This window comes from Phocoena phocoena, chromosome 3 (assembly GCF_963924675.1).
Source record: "Phocoena phocoena chromosome 3, mPhoPho1.1, whole genome shotgun sequence".
Classification (NCBI taxonomy): domain Eukaryota; kingdom Metazoa; phylum Chordata; class Mammalia; order Artiodactyla; family Phocoenidae; genus Phocoena; species Phocoena phocoena.
In genome coordinates this window covers 52158765-52182837 of record NC_089221.1, presented here as the reverse complement: position 1 = coordinate 52182837, position 24073 = coordinate 52158765, and the positions used below count along the sequence as shown (strand labels likewise).

At 36.3% G+C, this 24073-nt stretch overlaps 1 protein-coding gene across 1 annotated transcript in view; it reads left to right on the top strand.

The window, feature by feature from the left end:
* The window catches only part of ADAMTS6 (ADAM metallopeptidase with thrombospondin type 1 motif 6), a 262282-nt gene that overhangs the window by 224274 nt on the left and 13935 nt on the right, over window positions 1–24073 (top strand). Inside the window, exons 20-22 of the mRNA XM_065875405.1 lie at window positions 5033–5162; window positions 12623–12827; window positions 21440–21616. Of these exons, the coding sequence (XP_065731477.1) occupies window positions 5033–5162; window positions 12623–12827; window positions 21440–21616 (512 nt within the window). The remainder of the gene's footprint in view (window positions 1–5032; window positions 5163–12622; window positions 12828–21439; window positions 21617–24073) is intronic.

Below are 24073 nucleotides of genomic sequence, written 5' to 3'. Positions count from 1 at the left end.
TGGTTATATAGTGTTGTCTTGGTTGCTAGCTACTTTGGACGCTGTGGTTAAGCAAATTGTTGCTTTAGCCACCAACCACATTTGTACTGTAAGCTCTGACTTACTAACTTTCCCCCCCTATTCTTCAGAAAACTGTTTCTTGGGTAGATAGGATGTGCTTTGACACTAGGTTAAATTATCTAGATGTTGATTAGCCCATCAATCCCAAAGTTACACTTTTCCTTTCTGTCTTTCCCTTACTGACTTACATGTAGTTACAGACTGCTCACTTACCAGTTGAATCATCTAGGACTGAAATGCTGGTTCTTATGAGTAGATTTGAGAAGACCTAGAAGATCTTTCTCTTGCCCTTAACCTCTCCCACATCCTTCTTGGTTTAATACATATCACTCTTTCAAATGAGATTCAGGTGGTAATTTCTGTGCATTAAGTGCCCTCTCTCTACTTTTAAAATGATGAACTACCCTGAGAAAAGCAATAAATTGCTAAATATTGTTACACATGAACTTATTAAATGATTTAATTATCTGAAAGAAGAGAGATGGGACATGAGAACATTGAGCAGCTTATAAGAAGAGTAGGAGAGGGACTGAAAAGGAGGCAAGAAATGAAGAGGAGGAATGGTCTCTAAAGTCTTCACTCAGGATTGGCTCTGCAGCTGCTGAGCAAAAGACCCTATATTCTTGAACCATCACCATTTCCTAGAGTAAGCACAACAGATGAAGGGCTCCATATAGGACTCACTCGCAGCTTGGTGGACTTCTTGCTCATTTTCCTATGGTGTATGCTACTTCAAAATACTAAATGCCATTTCTTCACGTGTAGCTTGAGCAGTGATTCAAGTTGGGTACTCCTTCCTCCCATTGGACAGCAGAACCTTTGATGGGCAAGTAGATCATCTGTAACTTTTAGCAGAAATTAAATATAAGATCTGACAAATTTAAACTTCCAGGCTAAAAATAAGAGTTATATTTCCATGTTAAGAACCATCTTTGGTATCAAAGAACCAAAATGGTAAGCAAATTAAAAGACTCTAAACAGGATACACCCATTTTAGAGAGTTTAAAGTAAATATATGTTGGTAATGGCATCTCTGTACTTAAATTTTGTAATATGAAACCATTAAAGTTTTTTTTTTAAGCATGGAAGAGGAATTGCGTTTAAAAGCAGAATTGGGTATAGAATTTGCATGCCAGTAACTTCAGGTGTTTAAGAATAAAATATAATTAGTGCAATTTTAAGTTTGACCAATTAAATTCTGCAGAACACCTGCATATCTCCAGGGGATATGGGCACTAAGCCACCAGAATTTTGTTTTTGATTAGGCATATACTGACTGGTCATACGGACATTTTATGTTTTGGGTTATAAACGATACATCTTTAGATTTGAAAGCATAGTGGTTTTGTGTAACTGGATGTAATTATTCCTGAAAGGTTTAAATCAACTTCTTAGCAATGTTTTACAGATTACTTTAAAAGAAGCTATGTACAAGAGGGTTGATCATATAAAAAGATTCTAAACTCAATCATTTCTCTTGTTGACTTGGTTTAGATTATTTCCAGTTGATCTGTGTTTTCTAAAGCTAAAAGCTGCATTCTCCTTAATCCAAAAGTATGTGTTGAAAAATCCATCCAATTAGGTGCATTGGTTTAGAGAGTTATTCTGTTGCTGCTGATTTTAAAAGAAAAAAAAAAAATTCTGTAAACCTGCCAAGTGTGGGGGTAAAAGTTGGAAGGAGATTTGTGCTATTGAAGGGAGATAGTTCAGCATTTTAGGAAGGTTTGGAATAGATTACTAGTATAGTCAGTCAGTTCTCGAGTGTGAAATACCACACTGTCTAATATGACATTTTAGAAGAAAATTAATAAAAGATGAATACAAGGAAAATGCATCTTTGTAAAATACAGTTATTTCAGCTGCTTATTCAAGGACTTTAATTTTTACTTCATAAAAAATAGCATTCTGAAATTATGAAAGTGAAATGTACCCCCAAATATCCTAAATTCTAGTTTTTAAGAAGTCTGAGAGGCATGACAAAATTAAGTCAATTTGTAATTCTCAGCACTTAGCTCAGTATCTCATAAGAAGTACAGTGCCTTGTATTCAGTAATTATTCTCTATTGAATGAATGAATGGATGAATGAATGAATGAATGAATGACCTGCCAACCATATTTAGCTGGCATTTTTAGTTTGTGTACTATGTAATTTTAAATTAATTACTGGATCCCACCAAAGAACAAAATAACCTTAAAAATAAAGGTCCAGGGCTTCCCTGGTGGCGCAGTGATTGAGAGTCCGCCTGCCGACGCAGGGGACGTGGGTTCGTGCCCCGGTCCAGGAGGATCCCACATGCCGCTGAGCGGCTGGGCCCATGAGCCATGGCCGCTGGGCCTGCGCGTCTGGAGCCTGTGCTCCGCAATGGGAGAGGCCACAGTAGTGAGAGGCCCGCGTACAGCAAAAAAAACATAAAAATAAAGGTCCAAAGCAAAGATATGAGATTGTGGATAATTTTTATTTTGTTCTTTCTGGTTTTGTGTATTTTCCAAATTTTTAACAATAGATGTTATGTAGCTGCAGTTTTTCAAGATCATACATGGCTAGAATTTATCTTAAAATCAAATGTAAATCTTACCTCTAATAACTAATATCTCATCTGTGATTCAAATTACAGAAGCCTTGCTTTTATATTAAAGGCTACTTTTAAAAACTAATGTCATTATAACCAAACAACATTTCTAGGATTTTTAAAGGAAGTAGAATTTTATCTTAACCTGTAGAAACTGAATTGATGTTTCTGCCACTTATATAAAGCAATATCAGTTCCATTTTGTAGTGTTGAAAATGTTTATCCTCCCTCAGTAAAATAAAATAAAAATAAAAAGTTTATCCTTTTCTGAAAAACAACCGAGATACTAGCTTGAATGCCAACTTCCTTATTGCAAGTTTAATCATCTTTTTTTAGTTATTAAATGTATTTATAAAAGTTGGCTGAAGTTGTAAATCCTTTGTGTAAGTGGATGTTTTGAGTCTCCCCCCTCCAAGTATAATTATATTTGAATGGTTATTTAAAAAAATAACCATGCTAACCTATAAAAGCAGTCCCCTGCTCCTCCTGATAGGAGCAAGTATTGAACCCAGGTAGATGGCTATTCTGAGCCACTGTGGCAGTGGGTGTTGAATCCTATGACTAATAATAGAGATTTTTGTCCAGGTGAATCACATGGACTTAGTTATCTGCCCACTGGAATGACACAGTGAGGAGATATGTGGTGAATACTGTGGAACATCTGTGAATGGGTCAAAGCTATGCCTGGTGTGAATCATTCTTCCCTCAAAAATCTCAAGTTTAATAGTTAAAAAATTCCAAACTGTTGTCGCATAAACTGAGATACTTGGCCTATTCAAGGGGTTGGGATGGAATGAATACAGCACATACTCTGAGACATTTTGCAAGTAAGTTGTTTGTCTATATTTTAAACCCCTAAATTTAGGAAAACCAAAAAACTTGATCAGTAAGAGCCTTGGGTCACTGCAAGTAATAAAATATACCTTCTTCATCTGCTCACCACCATCATGGAGGCTATGGGACTTAATGGTTTTTGCCATCAGGGAAAGAGATTTCCCTATCTTTAAATTCAAAGTGCTTAGTTAGAAGTGTGCAAAACATGATGACTGAGGTACTCCCACCTGCAGACTCCCAGGATGTTTAAGGGACCTTGGGGAAGCATTTGGTGCGTAGCTCTTTAAGTGACAGTTTCCTTCACTGAATGGTCCTGTTTCACATTGATTTCCCTAATGTGGGATCAAACTCTTCTTTAGGGCACTACTAAAAGCAACTGAGAAAAAAAAAGAAAAACTGAAGGTTTGTGTGGGGCTAGGTAGGTATGAAGCTGTAGTTGCTTGGATACTGCTAATGCTGCTTTTATAACTGGTTCTAGGTAATTTAGCCTACCGGGTTATAGAGATGGGATGGATGAGTAGGGGGATAGCTTAGTTTGTGCTTTTATTTTCAATTCTGGGAGTAAGCTGCTACCTCTATAGGATCTGGAACATTTAGCATTGTCTTGTAGATTGACTTTCCTCTGAGACCTTGATACACCTATCTTTGCTTCTTTTGATTCCTCCACACTGAAGAGAAAATGAATCTGCATAAAGTCTATTCACCAGGCATGTTTACAGATAAGAGTGTGTTTGTGTGTGTCTTCGTATTTTGTGAAATGTGAGCAAGGTGTGGTGGATATCTTTGCCAATAAATAATAAACATATATTTAGAATTTTACAAATTTTATGAGAATATTTTTAGCTGTGGCAAACAGGTTACATAGACCAATTTTTAAGAATGAGATAAGTATTTTGTAAGTTAATATTTGATGGAAAATGTGTATATCTGTTTGCCAGTGGTGTAATCAACAAGGGCCGACTTTATCAAAGCAAACAGATTACTGATGGGTTGCAGTCTAAAGAGGCTCACTGCAGTCTTTAAATTCTAGACTTTGTGGGCTTTCAGAGAAATAAATCTGTAAATGGAAGGAGAAAAAATGAAATGTGTGAATGTTACGTGTTCCTAACAAAGACTAAATTGATTGGATTTGTCCTACAAAATATTAAAAAGTAAATTTGTCCCTAATGTTTTGTTTTTACATAGATATCCAACCATTGTTTTGCACTGAAATGTATATTCATACATTTTATCTGATGATATTTTGGGAAAATAAAGTTTCTTTTTTTAAAGGAAAGCATGAAGAAGAATATACAAATGGGAATACTAATTGTTTAAAATTACCAATAGCTTCTTTTCTGAACTTGAAAACAGTTATGTTTCTAAATATGAGAACAATAATTTTGCCTAAATTTGCAATATAATGACCAGGTCTTCTCTCCTTTTTAGAGGAGCAGTCAAATGTTTCTGGAACAGATAAGACAGCAGCGATCCAGTGAGGTTGATCCCCCACAGAGGAAAGCTATGCATACCTAACTTACTGGAAGGTAAACTACTCTTCAATTAATGATGTCCTCCTTTTCTCAAGGTGTCCAAAGACAGGAGGTGGTCTGTAAAAGGTTGGACGACAACTCCATTGTCCAGAACAATTACTGTGACCCTGATAGTAAGCCACCTGAAAATCAAAGAACCTGCAACACTGAGCCCTGCCCACCAGAGTAAGTAAGAGAAAGAAGTGAGAATTATTTTCTTCAAGTGCAAAGAGAAAAACATTAGATATTCTTATTTGGAAACATACATTCATATGATATAAATAAATTAGGCTGAGAAAAGGGGGTAAAACATCACAGAGGGTGGAATTTTGATTCCTATTTATCCACAGGACTTAGTAATTAACCCCTTTAAAGCAGGAACTTCAATAGGTTGATCCTGGCATAGTGCTGGCAATTGTCATATTTCATTAATTCTAAAGCACATATCATTTGCATTTTAACATCTCTGAAATTAGATTCATTTTGCAATTGATGGTATCTTACAATAATAATAGGCATTATTTTTCTTTAATGGTACATAAAATAATGGTATCTTAGATCCAGTAAAATATAGTAGATTGGCGTGCAGTCCTATCTTTTCCAGATATTTATCCTAAAGGCTTAAAGACATTTTAAATGGTTTAGAAATATTCTGTAATGGAGTATCAGTGCTTTAATTTGCTGACCCAGTTTTAAGTTCTGTCATCCTAAGGCATCCTGTCTTCTGAGCGTAGAGCACAGGCCTAGAGGTGTACTTCAGTCCCTTTCTGTTGATTAATGTAGCAGTTACAACTCACTGTAAAGGGAGGTACAAGAAGAAAGCCCATCCATCTTAATGATGACTTTTTAAAAATTTAAACTTAAAAATATGAGACCTGCTATCAGTGGGCCACACTCTATAATCTGTAGGAACAGAAAGGTTTCTTGTTTGAGCAAAAGGCAATAATTATGCGAAAAAGGACAAAGATGCTGAGTTAATCCTGAAAATACTGATCTTTGTAGAGATTTTGCCTGATTGACAATAGCAAGACAAAATATGTGTGAATGGCATTTCATTCTTGTGTGAGAAATCAGAGTAACCATTATCCCCCAGATTAGCTAATTATCCCAACATGAAATTGATAAAGAAAGCGAGTGTAGGCAAATGAGATTATGTATTCCAAGCTCTCTAGAACTGGAGAGGAAAGGTCTATAATGAAGTAAGCCTTTTTCTAAAAGTGGAGTCACAAAAATCTGGGACTTACAATGGATAAAGAATGCAGGTCCCTAATATGGTTAAAGCAAGATGCATTTCTTGATATTTGTTCCAAAATAATAATGCCTTTGAACTTTCAATATCCAAAGTCAGTGTCTGCCTGAATGTTTTAATTTTAAAGGGAAATATTCACTCCTAGTCTCTAGAAAAGGTTTAGGGCAGTGGCTACCAAATAAGGAACACAGAATCTAGGGTGATAGAAGTTTTTATTCTAAGACTTTTAAAATTTCATGTCTCTTCTTTTTCAAATGTGATCACCATGTAACTAACTCCTTAAAAGCCAGACATGAGAAAGTATAGAAATACAACCTATGATATGTATTACAAAGGCAAGATATTTGTTTTTTTATTTTCCTTTCTTCTGCTAATTATTTTTATAAATTTATCTCAAGAGAAACTGAAAAGCTATATAAAACAAAGTGATGCTCAAAAACCACAAGATATTTTTTGACGTTTCCAATAACTTAAGCATATTTTCATATAATTGTGAGCCTCAACCCAGTAAATTAATTCCCTGACACTCAGTACTTTAAGTATTATGTTTGTCATGATCAGCCATTTAAGGCATCTGAGTGGGCCTGGTCACACCTGTTCTATTTTGGCCTCAGCTTTTTTATTTGTTTAAGTTCAAATGCTATTCAAACATCCTTTGAGGTTCCAGTGGTTGGTCATTTCATTCCATATATCATGTGCTTGTATATTACATGGGAGATTTTTTTTTTTAACATTTTAAGGATAATTGACATATTGGAATTAACCTACGCAATTAAAATTGTTTCATATTTCCCTTCCTTTTGTAGTTCAGAAATAAAAAGTTACTTCTTAACTTTTTTTGTTGTTTGGAGATAAGAAAATGGAATTTGAAAAAGATAGAAAATTTAGACAAACAGTTTTCTTTGTTGGAAAGATCTAATGATACGTATTTAAAATATTTCTCTTTTATCAGTCCAGTTTTTCTTAGTTCCTTTTTAATTTCTTCTTTATTCCTTTGAATTCAGACTATGAAAAAGGAAGTCTTAATTATTCAGAATGGTTGTCATATGTAATAAGATTCCCAGTAGGCATTGGTATTGTAGAGATAAGGCTCACTGAAAAACTACTGAATTCAGTAAGACTTTAAATGAGTGTGGAAGAGAGAAGGTTTTTCAGATGACAGTGTGATAATCATATTTGGGTTTTGTCATACATATTAAAGCGTAAAATTTTTTAAATGCAGATAAGTAGAAAGAAGAAACTAAAAAGACGCAATATTGTAAGACCACTGTTAATATTTTGATCTATATATTTCATCTTTTTCTATGTCTACATAGGCACATGTATATAAAAAATGGAATTATATTATTTTATGATGCTTTGTAGTCAGTTCTCAACATATTGAACATTATGTTGTTCTGAACATTAAACATCATCTACAACATTTAGTAGATATGTCATTATTTATTTAAAGTGGTTTTCCACTGTTGAACAATTTTGTCTGGGTCCTAGCTTTTGATCCCTTTCTATTCCACAGCATTAACCGTTTTTGCTACTAAAACTTTGCTCTCTATAATTATGCCCTTATGCTAAATGAATAGGAATAAAATTTCTGGTTCAAATGGAATTATATTTTACTCTCTGAGAAAAACTGTCAAATTGCTCTCTAGAAAGAATGTATGAATGTATATTCCCACCAACAGTACGTATATGACCGTCATTTTCCTGAACTGAACAACACCAGGTGTTATTTTAAAAACAATCTTTAACTATTTTATAGGGAAGAAAAACCCTTGATATCTAATTGCTATTTTGTTTTTTGTGCTAGAATTGCTGGTGAGGCTGAACATTTTAAAATTATGTTCAGTGGCCATTTGTGTTACTTCTTTTTTGCTCTTCATGGCCTGACCCATTTTTCTACTGAAGAGCTTATCATTTTGTTATTGATTTGTATTAACTCAATGTATTAAGAATATTAACTATTTTAGACATATTTTTTCCTAGTTTGTTATATATTTCCCATATTATGGTGTTATGATCTATTTTTACTTATAAAAGTTTTTTTAAATACTATGTAGGAAAACTATCAAACTTTTATTTCTTTCATTGGTATAATGTTATGAAGGCCTTACCCACTTTATGATTATACTTTCAAAGTTCTTTTTTAAGGTAAACTCTATCTGAAATATATTTGCCTGCTTTGAGAAAAGGATCTATATTTATTTTCAAATATTATTGTTTTCCCAATACCATTAATTTAAAATCCTAAATGGTATTTTTTAATCAGAAATTATCTAATGAAATATTTTAAATGTCCTTTAGTCATATTGGAGATTTTATAAGTAGAGTATGGAAAGATAGAGGGCAGTAAGGTTTATCCTTGTTCTGCATAAAGAAAATACAGGGGACTAGGAAGAATAGACAAAAGAGGCATTGGTAAAGAAATAATAATAATAATGTTTATTTGGAGGACCTTGATAGGCCAGAGGAAGCCTTGCTGGAAAAAAGTAATGTGGTCAGAGCAGCAACTCTTTTATGAGAAAAAGAATAGTAGTCAAGATGGTGAGGTGACTAGGGATAGGAAAAAAACAAGAATTCTAGAGGCATTGAATGAAAATGGTAGGATTCATGACATAGGCAGAAATAATTAGGAAAAGGAAAAGGGAGGAGCTGATATTAAAGAGCATGACTGATAGGAAGCTAGTGCCCCACTGTAAGAAAAGGAAGTAATGTTGAGTTGGAATCCAAAGAGAAAGGCCAAGAGTTCAGTTTTGACCATACTATCTTTTAATAGCAAGAATATTTGTATATATGACCCATTTGAAGAGTCTTTGGATACTGAATATAATTCCTGTATGTTACTGTGATTTTTAAATTTGCGAAGATCAGAAAGGTAAAAACAATGGAGTACAGTACATTGTGATAATACCGTGACCAAGAATTAAAAGACATTTTTTTAAGCAACTGCGATATGGAAGGCACTGTGCCTTAGGAAATGGTTCCTTTTCCTAAGGACAATCTAATTGGGCAAATACATATAAAAATAACTATAGTACAAGGCAAAATATGTTAAGTACAGTAAGAATTATAAGCAGAAGGGCAAAAGGATGGTCAGACTGGAGAGAGATTTTTACCCAGGGGCTAGGTTTTCTTTAATAGTATCTTTTTATTTTGAGTCATTTCACCTCACCCCATGGATGACTATAATCTGTTATTTTAAGTTTAGAGAAAGATCATCAGAGTCCTCTATAAAACTCCAAAATGTAAGACCTGGGAGGAATCATAGAAATCATATAAGTCAACTCCCATCATCTCATTCTCTTCCCTCAATATTATTGTTTGTCCTCTTAAGGTACAGATAATATAGATCAGATTACACAGGCTGCATCAAGCCACTCATTTCAGACACTCAAACGTGAATCCCACTAAACTGTATAGCTTCTTCATCCTGGTGAGGATGAAGACAATTTTATCACTGGGTCTTCAGCTCAGAAAGAAATAGCCCCAGTATTATTCAGATTATAATAATTCAGCAATTGATAGTCTCAGAGAGAATTTTCGTGCTCATATTTTACCACTGAAACTAGAGGATGAAAAAGAGAAATAGGGAGAATGTCATCAGAGGGTCAAATACATGGAGAATGAAGTTGAAGGAAGCAGTCTGTCTTACACTAGACAGGAGAGTGGTGAAACTGGGACTAATAGATGCAGTGGTAAAATTGCAAAACTATTTAAATAACTGGATGGTGATTTAATCCTTTAGAGAGACATGGGAAGGGATGATTTGGTGAGCAATAAAGATGCAACAGGGACTGAATGTGAAACCTGAAATCAAAGTTAAAGTCAGAAGGAAAATTGGAAGTGTAGTTAATATTTTTACTTTCATACATTCTGAGTTAAATGCTAGAGTGATACATCTAGGTTAAAAGATGGTTGGCAATAAAAGAGAGGACGAAGAATAAAAAGGCGGAGGTGGCCCTGGCCTCGTGCACCAAAAAAAACAGCAACACCTCCTGAAATCACTGCTGTTACTCTGGGCACCTGTGTTTAATTTGAAGGCCTCCATCCCTCTTACATTATGAGACCTAATGAGATCATGGCTGGAGGTGGTATGACTGAACTTTTTGTGGCCGAGTTATACACATTGCTGTTTTATCCCCTAATCTTGGTGATGAAATCACTGCTGCGAATTGAATCAGAGTTTCACTATGGCTGGCATGCAAGTTATTATTCTCAATACACATTTTCCTCTTTACCAAAAATGGTACTAACAACTTAGGATCCTGTTCATCTGCGGAAAATAAAATGGAAAGAATATGAAAATCACTTTAAATCTCCTCTGGAAAATGACTTAGAAAAAAAATGTTAATATCAGATTTTTTAAATTCAGGATTAAATTGCCATTCTTTAAAGAAATCTTATGTTGAAAATTTTAAAATTTTTGACAAAATATATTTTTAAGTTTGAGAAACTGGTTAATTATGATATTTCTAAATGCTGGTTTCCCTCTGTAAGTAAAGAAAATAAAAATAATAATAAACAAAGGCCATTGTGGCTTATTTGGCTGAGTGTAGGCTCAAATTTAGGATACTAGTACTCTGACTTCACTAAGGTATTATCTTCCACGTACAAAACTGGCACAAATGAGCTAAGTTCGTGAAAAGAGGTGAAATTTGTTCTTAAACTTTAGTACTCTTCTCTCTGGTTACTCTCCTACCAAGAGCATGAGCATATCCATTTAGGATATATGTGTGATTTATAAAGCACGGATTGAAGAAAATGTCTTTTGACCTCATGCTTGTGATCTGGATTCTATTATTTGGCAGTGTTATAAATGAAATCCAGTGGATATCAACTGATGGGGGATCTAGTCCTAGCTCCATCATTGCACTTTTCATGATTTTGGAGAACTGTTTTCCTAACACTGGGTCTTACTTTCTTCTGTAAAACAAAGCACAGTGCCTTGAGCATAGAAGGCATTCAGCATATATTCATTACATTAAATACAATAATATATCAGTCAGGACTCTGGTTGGAAATAACACAACTTCAACTTTGGCTATCTTCTGCGCTTAAGAGGATTTGTTGGTTTATATAACAAAGCTGAGGGAATCGTAAGAGTGGACCTAGCTTCAGGAATGGCTGGAATCAAGCACTCAAATACCTGCAGGACTCTCTAGCTCCTCTGCATTCTTTCAGATCAGCTAATTCCACTTGACAGGGGACATGGCCATCATCAGCTCTTATATCTTTATACACCTTTGTGACCAGAAAGGAAAGCATCCCTTTTGCTATCGTTGAGATATAAAAATTCTAAAGCTGAATTCTTATTGGTCTGATTGGGATCATGATTCATACCCTTGGACCAATTAATGTGCCCAAAAGAGTGAGTCCTGCAGAAATGCTACACACACACACACACACACACACACACACACACACCTGAAATTGTATATATGAAAGTTCATTGATGACTTTAGGAGTGGTATACCTACAAATGTGAGATATGTTCATTTATTAAGACATTTCTCTTTCTTCCCACATTAGCTGTGTAGAAGCTGTTTTTAAGAGTAAAGGGGTCAAAGCAAGGGATCTCCATGTTTTCACAGAGCTGGCTCAGGGCTCTGCTTTTACCACAGAGTTTTTAGGACTCTCAAGGCTTCTGGATGGATACCTGGGCCATCTCTGCCCCTGTGAGGACAATAAAGACGTCTGTCTTACGCAGAGCATGACATTCATTTCTGGGAAGCAGAAAACAAATCCCTAGCTCCTGTAGTGTGGTTTTATCACAAAGTCCTCAATTGAGGGAGAACCTGCCTCAATGTAATAATAAAAATGGCTACTGTTTCTTGTTTGTTGTGTGTTAGACACTGTTAGAAGCTCCTGAGACCCTATTACTAGCATATCTTCTCTTGTTCGTGTTCAGTATGTCAAGGTGATAGGCTGAAATTAGCCATAGCGAAGTATTTATACCACAGAAACTGGCAAATGCAACAAATCAGGACTCCTTCCCTCCCATGAGGAACCAGTTGTTACCATTTACCAGCACATGGCTTGGAGCTTCATATGTTACCTTGCTTACTCCTCAGGACAATCTCATGATTGATATCGTTATCCTCGTTTTAGAAATTAATAAAAAAGGACAAAAAGAAGTTTAAAAACACATAGTGCATTGCTTGTTTGAACCTGGGTTCTGCCTGCTCCAAAGCCCATGCACTCTGCTCTAGAAGGCAGCCGACAGTGGGTTATCATTTCCTTAGCAGTTCTTCCATTTGTCATTTGTCACATCAACTGACACTGAAATGTTAGCTCTTCTGAGAAGAGGAGGTAGTCCACTGAGAAAGTGCCTTCACTCTGCTGAAATCTCTGGCTGCACTGAGGGAATGCTTTTCTGTGTTTCTTCCACTTCTTGTTGCAGGTGGTTCATTGGGGACTGGTTGGAATGTAGCAAGACTTGTGATGGAGGGATGCGCACAAGGGCAGTGCTCTGCATCAGGAAGATTGGACCTTCTGAGGAGGAGACACTGGACTACAGTGGTTGTTTAACACACCGGCCTATTGAAAAAGAGCCCTGCAACAACCAGTCATGTCCACCACAGTGGGTGGCTTTGGACTGGTCAGAAGTAAGGAAATCTGAGGCTGTATGTTTTGAGATGTCTTAGCTATCAATACCAAAGCATTTAATATTAAGGACACCTGAGCATGTGAGCACCTTAGAACTCAACAAGTAAGGGCTGCATAACTCTGAATTTGGCCGTGTTATATTTTTTTGCTGCTTGCCAGGAAGTAAAGGTTTTTGGAGTAAGGAAAATCAATGAGAAACTAGTCGTCAATTTAATTAAAAAACAAGCCTGAAGTGAATTTGAGAGAATATTATAAGTGGGTTTTCTTCTTCGTTGCTATTCTTGAACAGCGTTATAAGCTCAGAATTAGTGATATGTTATATCTTTTTTTCCAAGTAATGTTCCAGCCTAACCATATAAATCTTACGTATGAGTTTAATTTATCATCACATGTTATATATCTATCTATATTTTAATTGCTTCTGGGGAAGAAACACGGAGTTGAGGGTTATAACTGTCAAAAAGTCAAATTCAGATTTTATCATTACCTCCACTTATATGATCATTGAGGAAGATCTGACTAAGATAATGTTTTTCTGTCATACATGTATATATAAAAAGTCTGATATAATCCCGAGGCCTCAGAAAAATGGTCGTATGAAAAATGAGGTAAGAGGTAGAGTTAATTCTTGACTCTTCATCCTGCGTGAGACATATACAATATACACACTGTACCATTCTCTACATTTCCTAAAGAAGAACTGAATCCTTCTGTAGTGTTGGTTAATGTTAGAAAGAATGAGTATCTGGCTATATAACTAAAGGTCATTTTTCTAAGTTAGCAAAACAGGATGCATTTCCTGCTGGAAACATTGTGGTACTTGCTTTAGGTATTTCCTGTAGACCTCATAAGTTTGTCAAAAAATAAACAACAGAAAAAAATTAAACATTGTTCTTTAGGAACCTCTGGATGTAACTTTTCTCCCTATGAATCTTACTGCTTGAGTGGCCTTATTTTGCTAGAGGCACAGGGCTAAAAGAGAGACCTGTGTTTAAGATGATACATGGAAATGGAGATTCTGACCGGTTGTGGTTATCTGTGGAATCTTTGGCAGAAGTTGGGAGTGTTCTTCCAAGTTTCCTGGCCATAGTCCAGCTTCAGTAATTACATTCTGCCTACCTAACTTTTATTTGTGTTTCAATCAAATGTAGAGATATTCTCAGTATTATTCAGTGGTTATGGAAAACAGTATGAACTCTTCTGTTCCCTAACAGTGGGTGGATTAACTCCTACATTCATTTGGAAGATAAAATCCAGTGATAAAGACAAGACATTTTACAGAATTGTACACATGTTAGTAGTTATTTTACTTGCAAGTCAGTGCCCAAGACCCTTATAGAAGTTCATAAATAGTCTTTGATAATGATGGCAACGTTGTTATTGGAAAATCCTAATGGAAGACCTGATAATTGGCTGCAACATTTTTAGGGTTTCAGGCCAAGTCAGTAAGTATAACTGGGTACTTTCTAACCACATTGGGATAGGAGCTATGGAGAATTCAGAAGAATCTCAAGAACTTGGGAAAATAAGAAATGTCCATGAAGCAGCAAGAGAATAACATAAGACAGTGTTTAACAAAATGGTGGATTGTGAGGTATAAATGTATAAGTGATACAGAAATTCAGAGCTGAGAAGGTCAGAATAGCCTGGAGTAGGCTCAGAAGGCGTTTTAGTTGATGGGGGTTGAGCTGAATGTTGTAGGAGTGTAAGATTTGAAACTGGAGAAGTATTCCTGATAAGAGAAGCAACTGAACAGAAACGCAAAGATCATGTGGTGAAAGTAGAGTGGGAGAAAAGGATTTGTTTTAAAGAATAAATGGAAGATAAGATTGAATAAAGTAGTGATAGGTAACAAGAAGGCTTGAATACAGAACTTTATACCATATTATCCTTCTACAAAAAGTGGAGAAAAGTCAACAAGTTCAAAACCAGAAACTAGAAAAAACTTCTGCTGACCACTAAAACGCCAAAATCTTCTCATGTGCAGACTCACTTCACATTGGTCTCTGGATCTACATTTTTCTGTATCATTATATTTTTAACATAAAACACCAAATATAATCACCTTAAGGAACAGATTATGTATATTACTGTATGTTTCCATTCCAAATACCATTTTAAGATTTTCTTCCTAATTCAACTTCATACGGGTTGTAGTTACCCTACTTTTAGCATTTTGCTTCTCATCTACCCAGTCTTAGAAGTGGCTTGCTCAAACGGCTCTGCGAGGCTGTTAGGTACTCCTGGAAGCTGCCTGGAGAAATACGTTTAAGTTAAGGGGACTTTTAATCACATTTCTGCTATCTTCTTTAAGATAGCTGAGTCAAAGCTTAGGGGAGAGAAGTGGAGCTGGGGGCATAGAGTACACATGTTGGGACTATCACTTCCAAAAAAACCAAAAAATAGTGCCTGTTGTCTCTCCACAGACAACACAGGAAAACTACTCTGGGGTAAGCATGAGTCAGGAAATCCTGCCATTGCCGTCTCAAAGATTCTAGTTGAACATCATCTATACCATCATCTTCATCCTTTGTTCAGGAGGAAAGAGATGATTTTTGTCCCCATTCAGTCTCTCCTGTTTATTTTCCAAAGGAGAGGGTGCACTCTCACCCTTCCATTTCCCTTTACCATAAAACCTACCTCTTCTCCAGATAAGTTAAAAATAAGTAAAAGTAAATAGCATTAAGTGAAAAAAAATGTCTGAGTAGCCATGGAGAACAAAGTGAGAACAAGGAACCTGTTCTTCTCAGAGGAATGTAACATCTCCCACTAATGAAAAGAGGAGGTCCCAGCAGAAGAGCACGCAGTGTTCAACCTCTTTCACTTAACTTTTGCAAAGATGTTTCACACGATATCTTTTTCACACGCCCATGAAAACTTCCCTCCTCTTTCTGCCCCCTTCCCAATTCCAAATATCAGCTGTCTGAGCTCTGCTAATCACAAGGGTGAGGTTCAACTGGTGAAAACATGTTTCAGTAAGAGGAATGTACCCTCTGACCTTTTTCTTTTCTTTGCTGGCTTCTCTAAATGTAAAATTTCCATTGTTGCAAAGCCAGGAACCGTGTTCATTTTCCCCATCAGTGAAACTCACCCAGTGCTTATGGCAAAAAAAAAATAATTTAAGCCAAATTGCCTTGGTGGAAAATGGCTCTTCTGCAGTCTTTGTGAAACTAATGAAGCCATGGCTTTCCCATTTCCTACAATTTAGCCTCACTCCTGAGATCACCCATGCTATGTTGAACTTAAATGGCTTTCTGTTTTTGCCCTCTCTTGGCATGTGACTCTTAAAGTGTTGCTGTGTACTGTGAATGGGCTCCAGCAATCCTTAGCCATTCTTTTGATGTATAGGAGTGGTTTCTTTTGACTCCCACAGAGTACCCATTGAAAAAGTTCTGTTTCTTGAACTTATTCTTGGACAAATAGATGACTGGCATCATACTCAATTGACCTGATGGGATTTACATTTAGGTAGCATTACTTAAGAAGGATGGGGCAGGGGGAATCTTCCTACCCAGGCACTGTTCTTTGTTTTAGTAGATACTTGTGCTGTCACCTTGTTTACTCCTAGGTTCTACTCTGATGCCATAACTAAGTAAATTAAACCCACCTCTCCAGAGAGAATTCAGACTAACCCCAAAATGTTAATGTTTCTATGCTTTACAAGTGAGAGCCAAATTATTTTCCCTGGTGTGGTTTCAAATGTTTTTTCTGCAAAATATGTTTTTGCTTCTTAATCATAGAATGTTGAACTGAAGTATAAATGTATCTCTCATAAAAATCACCTCCTATATCCCACTGAGATGAGAACAAAAAACAAATGGTCTGGTCAGATTTTAAATAATTGTAAGATTCTGATTATATGAATAAAAGAAGAAAAAAAGATATTTATCTGCAATGAAGAGAAATAGTAAGAGAAGTAATTTTACTAAAGAATCATTTTCTGCTGAATTATCTTCCACCCAGCTACCTAATGGTTTATTACGAGAATGAATTGAATGAATTTTGATATTTATAACTAGACTTTAGTCTAAAAAAATGACTTTTTATTACTAAGTATTCAATTTCAAATGATTTCTAATGAATTTTACTGCATACTCAAAAAGTGTGTAAAAAATATACCCTTTACATGGGTATAGACTAATGATTATCTCTGAAACATGCTCTGAATCATTTATGATTAATTTAATGCCTATTAATCATACACATAATTGTGGTTGCATCTTGCTTTTCTAGGATTTCATGTTTTTTTAGGTAGCTAAATAAAACTGAGGCTGTCAGATAGATAAATATATTTATTCATCAGAAGGCTAGAGAGGCAAAGATGAAATGTAAGCTAAATAAAGCAGAGGGAAGAAGCAAAAATAAGAACAAGCTGAGGGATGTCTCTGCTTGAACATCTCTGACATAAGGTCAGAAGAATTTGCAGGATAGAGTTCTACTTAAAACGAGGTTGGTCTAAATGGCATCCCTGTGGCTTTACTATTTTTTACAAGCAATTTTTAGACATTTCATTTTACAGCCACCCTCTAGAAGTGCAATATTTGCAGAGACCAGAGTTGAGATTCTGGCTATAGGCATGTAATATTTGTGGCTAGATCTGCGGGGCTCAGGGCTGGTATATTCATTGAATCAGTATGTAGTTTTCAGTCATTCACTATTTTGAGAATCCAGTTGATTATCTCTACTTCCAGTGCTGTAGGATAGAATATCTGTGACTTATTTAGTGGAGCTTGGGCTATAATTTTCTTAATTATTTCTTGCCTCAATAGAAGATGTCATATGTTAAGCTTTGCGTATAACTTCACATTGTCCCACAGAGGGTTTGTGTCTTTGTACATTTACCTTTCAGAGCATTATCTTTTTCAGAGCTGCCATCCGAATTTATCTGTACTTCTCAGTACTTCAGTTTCCCACTAGTAAAATGGGTGTGAGAACAGCACTTCGTGAGGTTTCCATGAAGATTAGGTAAATTGTGACATGCAAAGGACTTAGAACGCTGCTTGACACTTAATAAATTTCAATGTTGCTTTCTCTTTTTATTCTTCTCCCTATTATCATCGATCTTATTTGGTTTTTTGTCTTTGATTCCCTGGGGACTTCTCAGACACAGATGAATGAATTGTCTGTCTTTGCATTGTCTGCCTCCCAGAACTGTAAGCAAGACTTTGGCATAGGCTCTTAGGAAAGACTGCTAGATGTTACATCAGTCTTCAAATAATAGCAGAAGCTTCTTGCTACTGGCAAAGGATATTGGAATAAGCAAGAGACCTATGTCCTAGGCTTAATTAATTTTTGTATTGAAGTGGAGTTGATTAACAATGCTGTGCCAATCTCTGCTGTACAACAAAGTGACTCAGTTGTACACAGACAGACTTTTTTTGTCCCAGGCTTTAGTATACATATGTATGCTTTTAAAATGCGAAGAGGGAAGGGGAATGGCACAAGTGCCTTTTTCAGTAAATTTTCCCAATATAGAAAATTAATCATAGCCTCAAAATACTAAAACTGAATACTAAACTGAATTCCCTGTACATCCAACGTGTTTCTGCCTCTATCCCTAAAGTCTGAAATACCCTTCCATACTCTTGTACTTTATCTCATTTATTTTTATAATAATTAATACTTCTTATGTATTCTCAAGACTTTGTTTCTGCCAATGCTAGAAGCTAAAGTATAGATCAGAAGGCTTAGGATTTAGTTCCAGCTCTACCACTTGCTGTCTGTTTAACCTCGATTAAGTTGCTTAAACTTTCCTGTAACATGACTCAAAAACTTATATGAGAATAATGTATTGAAAGTATTTTGTGAACTGTGAAGCTCTAATGGAATATAAGGTAGTAGTGGTATCATTATCAATAATAATATTAAGCATTAAGAGAGTGACAGAAGTCCCCTAAGGCTGTGTCTTCTAACACTGGTGGTCGATGGAAGAGACTTGGTGAGAAGTCAAGAGGACCAGACACAAGTGGGACAAGCTCAAGAGACTCGAATCAGGGTTTTATTCATTCTACAGAATGCATGATTGCAAGATAGGGTTGCGTGTCTTGGTTTCTCGATAGATAAAGCGACAGGGTTGTTGTGAGGACTAAATGGGATAATATGTGCAAAGTACGTGGTGTAGTGTCTGACATGCACTAAGTAGGTGGTAACGTTAGGTCTGTCATTTAAACACTGCATGACTTTGTACCAATCACTTACTCTGGGTTGTTTCTTCATTTTAAAAACAGAATAATAATTGTCATCTCACAGGATTTTTGTGAAGACTGTGTGAATTACAGCGCTTAGCACAGCTATCTAGAGTGTTTATTAAATGGCAGCTGCTATCAATATTATCATTATTTATAGCAGCAGTAGTCATAGTAGTACTATGAGCAGCAGCATTAGCTTTGTGGCTGGCACTGGGCTGGCACTAGGAATACTGTACCTTGTTGAGTATGGAGAGGTGAATCTGAAGAGGTAAGCAGAGGCTTCCTATCAGTGTATAGTAAGATATTTAAAGAGTTTGAATTTTTATCTTGAAGACCACTGAAGGATTGTTTAAAAAATCAGAACAGAATATAACTGGCTGTGTGCTTTAGAGAGTGGATTGGAGGGAGGCAAGAACAAGAAACAGGAGACCTGTTAGAAAGCCATTGCAATGTTACACGTAGGAAGTGATGTTTGTCTGTAGTAAGGTTAGTGGCAGTGGAGACAAAGAGAAATCAACAGATGACTGAGTATATGGGTAGAGTGAGGCAGCAGCTAGAAATAAGGATGTTGATTTGGCTGTGAAAAAGAATAACAGGGATCGGGAATTTCTCTCTTGATTTCTAAATCCCTAACTAAAACCTTTTTTGGAACCATATTGGAAAGAACTGGATGTTATTCTCCTTCAAAATGCATCTTAATGTAAGGTTTTCTAAGTTGGAGGAAATGCACTCTGTTACCACATTCATTGTGATGAAGAGTGTTCATGAGATCCTTGATTTACACCTGAAAGAATTTTAATATTTTTCTTTCTTTCCATGACATGATCCAGGTTCAAGGGTTACCCCTGACAAAGCCACTCAGGGGTATGTACATTGTTCAAGAAGACATTCCCATCCCACAACTACTAGTACATGTTGATTTACCTAAAAGTAAATCAAAACCGTCATCTTCCCAAATAAAGGAGGGTATATATTTATAGAGTGCTTTCTCAAAACCCTCTGCTGGATCCTGAGGATGGGGGTGAGGTTGTGTACGAAAATGAAGCAGAAATGAAATAATGTTAAGGAGCTTATAGTCTGGTAGGAATGAGAAGACTTATGAACACATAATTATAAAATAAGAAATTGGTGATTAGGGGCACAAGAATTTATATATTCTTGCATCCTCTTTTATGTTACTTAACCTTGTGTTCACCTATGTCTCCTACATTAAAACTGGGAGCTCCTTGAGGTACAGACTGACTTATTCATTCTTATGGTCTCCCCTCCCCCCAGTCTAGTGTAGTTCCTGTAGGAAATTTGGAAATGGCTTTTGAATGAAAGGTATAGAAACAGGGCTTCAAAATATTGTGGGTAAGGGTCTCACTTCACTGAGAAGAAGTACAGATTATAAGGAAGGGCTCAGATGTGCAGGGGAGAAAGCTGGAGGACTTCAGTCAGCCACCACGTTGAATAGGTGGCTCTAGAACAGAGCACTCCAATTAACTAGGAAAAGAGGTAAGTAATAGACTTCATGACATAGGAAGAAGGATCTTTTCCTCAGTATGAAGAGCAGACTGGTCCAACTAAAGAACAGTCAAATTCATTATGTTTAACTGATGGACAAGCAAATGTCTAGAGATTTTCTGTACAGTAAACCTTTAGCTGTGATCATGTATCCTTAGCTAGCACACTCTAAGAATACAGTTGGCCCTCTGTATCTCTGGGTTCCACATCCATGGATTCAACCAATCAAAGATCGAAAATGTTTGGGAGAAAAGTTCCAGGAAGTTGCAAAAAGTAAAACTTGAATTTGCCATACACTGGCACCTATTTACATAGCATTTACATCGTATTAGGTATTGTAAGTAATCTAAAGATGATCTAACGTATACAGGAGGGTATGTGTTGTCATCTTATACAAGGGACTTGAGCATCCACGGATTCTGGTGGCCTCCAAGGTCCCGAAACCAGTCCCCTGCAGATACTGAGGGACAACCGTACACATCTAAATCAAACGTTAGCTTGCTTCACAAAGACCACTTCTGATGGTCTACTAGTTACATAAGAATTCTTTTCAGAAGACTACACCTAGCAAGTAAGAAACCAAGGATTTCACATTCCAAAAATTAGCAGAATCTTATCACAACTGAATATGGCCAAGAATAGGGAGGAATCACGGAATAAGCCTACACACAATAAAAGAAGAAAGTATGCTGCCAAGAAAAGCAAACTTTGGATTTAGCTCTTAAAGACCGTAGGGAAAAAGATAAAAGTTCTTCTGTTTAAAAACTTAAGGAATTTTCAGATATGTAAGACTGCCTAGAATTGAGTGTGTGTGTATCTTGTTTACCCAAACACACATTTACTTGGAGAAAGACCTTCCTCAAATTTTTCTCTGTCTTTAGACTATCATTATTCATTAGTATTTGTTTTATTTACAGTGCACTCCCAAATGTGGTCCAGGATTCAAGCATCGGATTGTCCTGTGCAAGAGCAGTGACCTTTCTAGAACATTCCCAGCGGCACAATGTTCCGAGGAGAGCAAACCCCCTGTCCGCATCCGCTGCAGTTTGGGCCGCTGTCCTCCTCCTCGCTGGGTGACAGGAGACTGGGGCCAGGTAGGGCAGTTGGACTGTGGGTTCCTGCTGAAGCAGCACCTTGAGACACTTGAGGTTCCTGATTGGGTCATTGTAGGGGCTCAAGAGATGAGTAATAACACGTAGAGGTCCAGGTGTGAGATGTGAGTGTGAGACAGTGCATAGGCAGCAGCAGTCACACATAGACACACTGAGCCATGTTTCTCCCACACTTCCCACTTTCACCTACTCCTTGGATTCTAACATTTAAACTTAAAATTAAAGAGAAATAGTCTAATGGCCAGAGATTTGAACAAGCTACCAAAAGTTGGATTCTAGTGCCAACTCCCTCAACTAATTCAAGACCAGATCAGTTAACACCATTGTCTTAGCTTTCCCACTTGCAAAATGACCTCTCTTAACCTCACAGAAAAGATGTGGAGGTTTTAATTAACTTGATAATATGATTGACAATCTTTGAAATGTTATTAATACTTACTCTTCAATGGATTTAGCTGATGGAGACTATGAATTTGGGAAACGGGTATATAGGGCTTTTAGTATGTACTTTTATATTGATTGGACTCATTTCTATTTTATGTTCCAATTCCTACTTTTTCTTTCTTCTTTCTCAGTTTTAAATTGTCTTATCTTGCTGAAGGTCACCTTAAATCCTTTAAAAGCAAATTGATATATTTGGATAGAAGGAAAATTAAGTATTGTTCTTTTGAATGTCAAAAAGGAAATTTATTAGGTTATGTTAAAAAATAATGCTCCAGAAAGAAAATTTCTAGTGAATCAATGCCCTTTTACTGCGGCTTTATAATTAACCTTGAGCTGGTCATTTTCTAATATCTGAGACCCAAATAAATCAGAACGGCATATAACTACACCAGCACGATTTTGTTTGTGCTCTGGGCCTGCCATTACTTATTAATAATGGCATTTCGTAGAAGTAGTTACCAAAATTATGGCCAAAATTCAATATTACTAGAGTGCAGCAGTATCTACAGACTCTTCGGGGAGCGGGCAAAGATTTTCAGTCTCCATTAAGGCAAATAAATATACTTGCTCTGTGCTCAGCCCTGTGGGGAAGCAAAAGAAGTATGATCATAAAATAATTAACATGTGCATTGTCTAACAAATAATTAATAATTTGCTTTTGTATAACAGTACTTAGTTTGATTTACAAAGTGCTCAAATGGAATATACATCATAAGCTTAAGTAAACATTGAATGCAATGTGTTTCTCTGTAGAAGTGTGACAGTTTCACAATTTATAACTGATATTATGCTATTAAAGAATCAGTACAGACATGCTCTTATGATTTTTATTTAAACCGGCTAGGAATTTCCTTTCTTATATATTCTTTGTTGCAATTCACTGTTATATGAAGGGCATTTGAAAGTTTTTGCGTGTGGATAATTTCACCAAATTTACAGTTATCAGTTTGAGATTGTTCTTTTAAATATTGTCAAGTCCTTTTCTTCTCCTCTATATTTTCAATTCAGTTTCCTAAAATTGAAATTAACCAGTGAAAATACATTTTCAGAGATGCTTTACTACATGTTTATGGTGCATTTATTTTTCATTCTGTATTTAGAAACTTAAAAGTATCTGTAAATATCCTTGCAGGTCCTGTAAGTGCTTTGAGAGTTTTTGCAAATAAATCCAACAGGGCCTCGGTTTGTTTACCTTGTAAACATCACCATCACCTGTCTCTGCACAATTAGCTCCTCATCCCTTTGATCCCAAATCTCACAGGCTTTCTGGTATTCTGGGCGGCAGTCCCAAAGAATAGACCACAGCTTTACTCTTCAGCCTGGTCAGCTGATCAGTCCCAGCTGAAACTAAGCCCCTCAGAGAGTAACTTCAATTCTAAAGTAACCGAATCCCCCGAGTAGATGAAAAAGGAGAGGGAGACATGCTAATTGGCTAACACCAGACCTCTTCTCAGATTTGTCTCAGATTTGTGTGACTGAACATACCTCACAAAACTCAAGGTACTTATTTATGCCCTTTTTTTTTTTTTCCCAAACTAGTCCCATCACCAGGCCCCACAGCAGTCACTGCTGTTATACTGAACTAATATTTTGATCAGATTAAGAGCACTCCAGTAGACCATCAGGTTGTTTTCCCACAAACCTATAATATATAAATAGGCAGCAGTAGTGATGTCCCAGCCCTAGAACCTCTGATTATTCTACTTCATCACAAATATTTTCTCATTATACTCTTGTTTAAGTTCACCAGCACTGCTTGGAACTGTTGAAATAATAGCCCCAAAATCTCCAACTGTTGTCTTGTGGAAACTAAGTTGCTTCCATTTTCTAGGGTAATAACATGATCCTTGAGTTTCTAAACCAGTTCTGTAATAGAATGACCTAATCATATACCTCTCTAAGGTGAACTACATATGGGCTTTAAAAGCTAATATCTATGGTATTTGAAATGACATAGTATCTTTTTTACCTCCTGAAAATTGTTGAGGTCAGTAT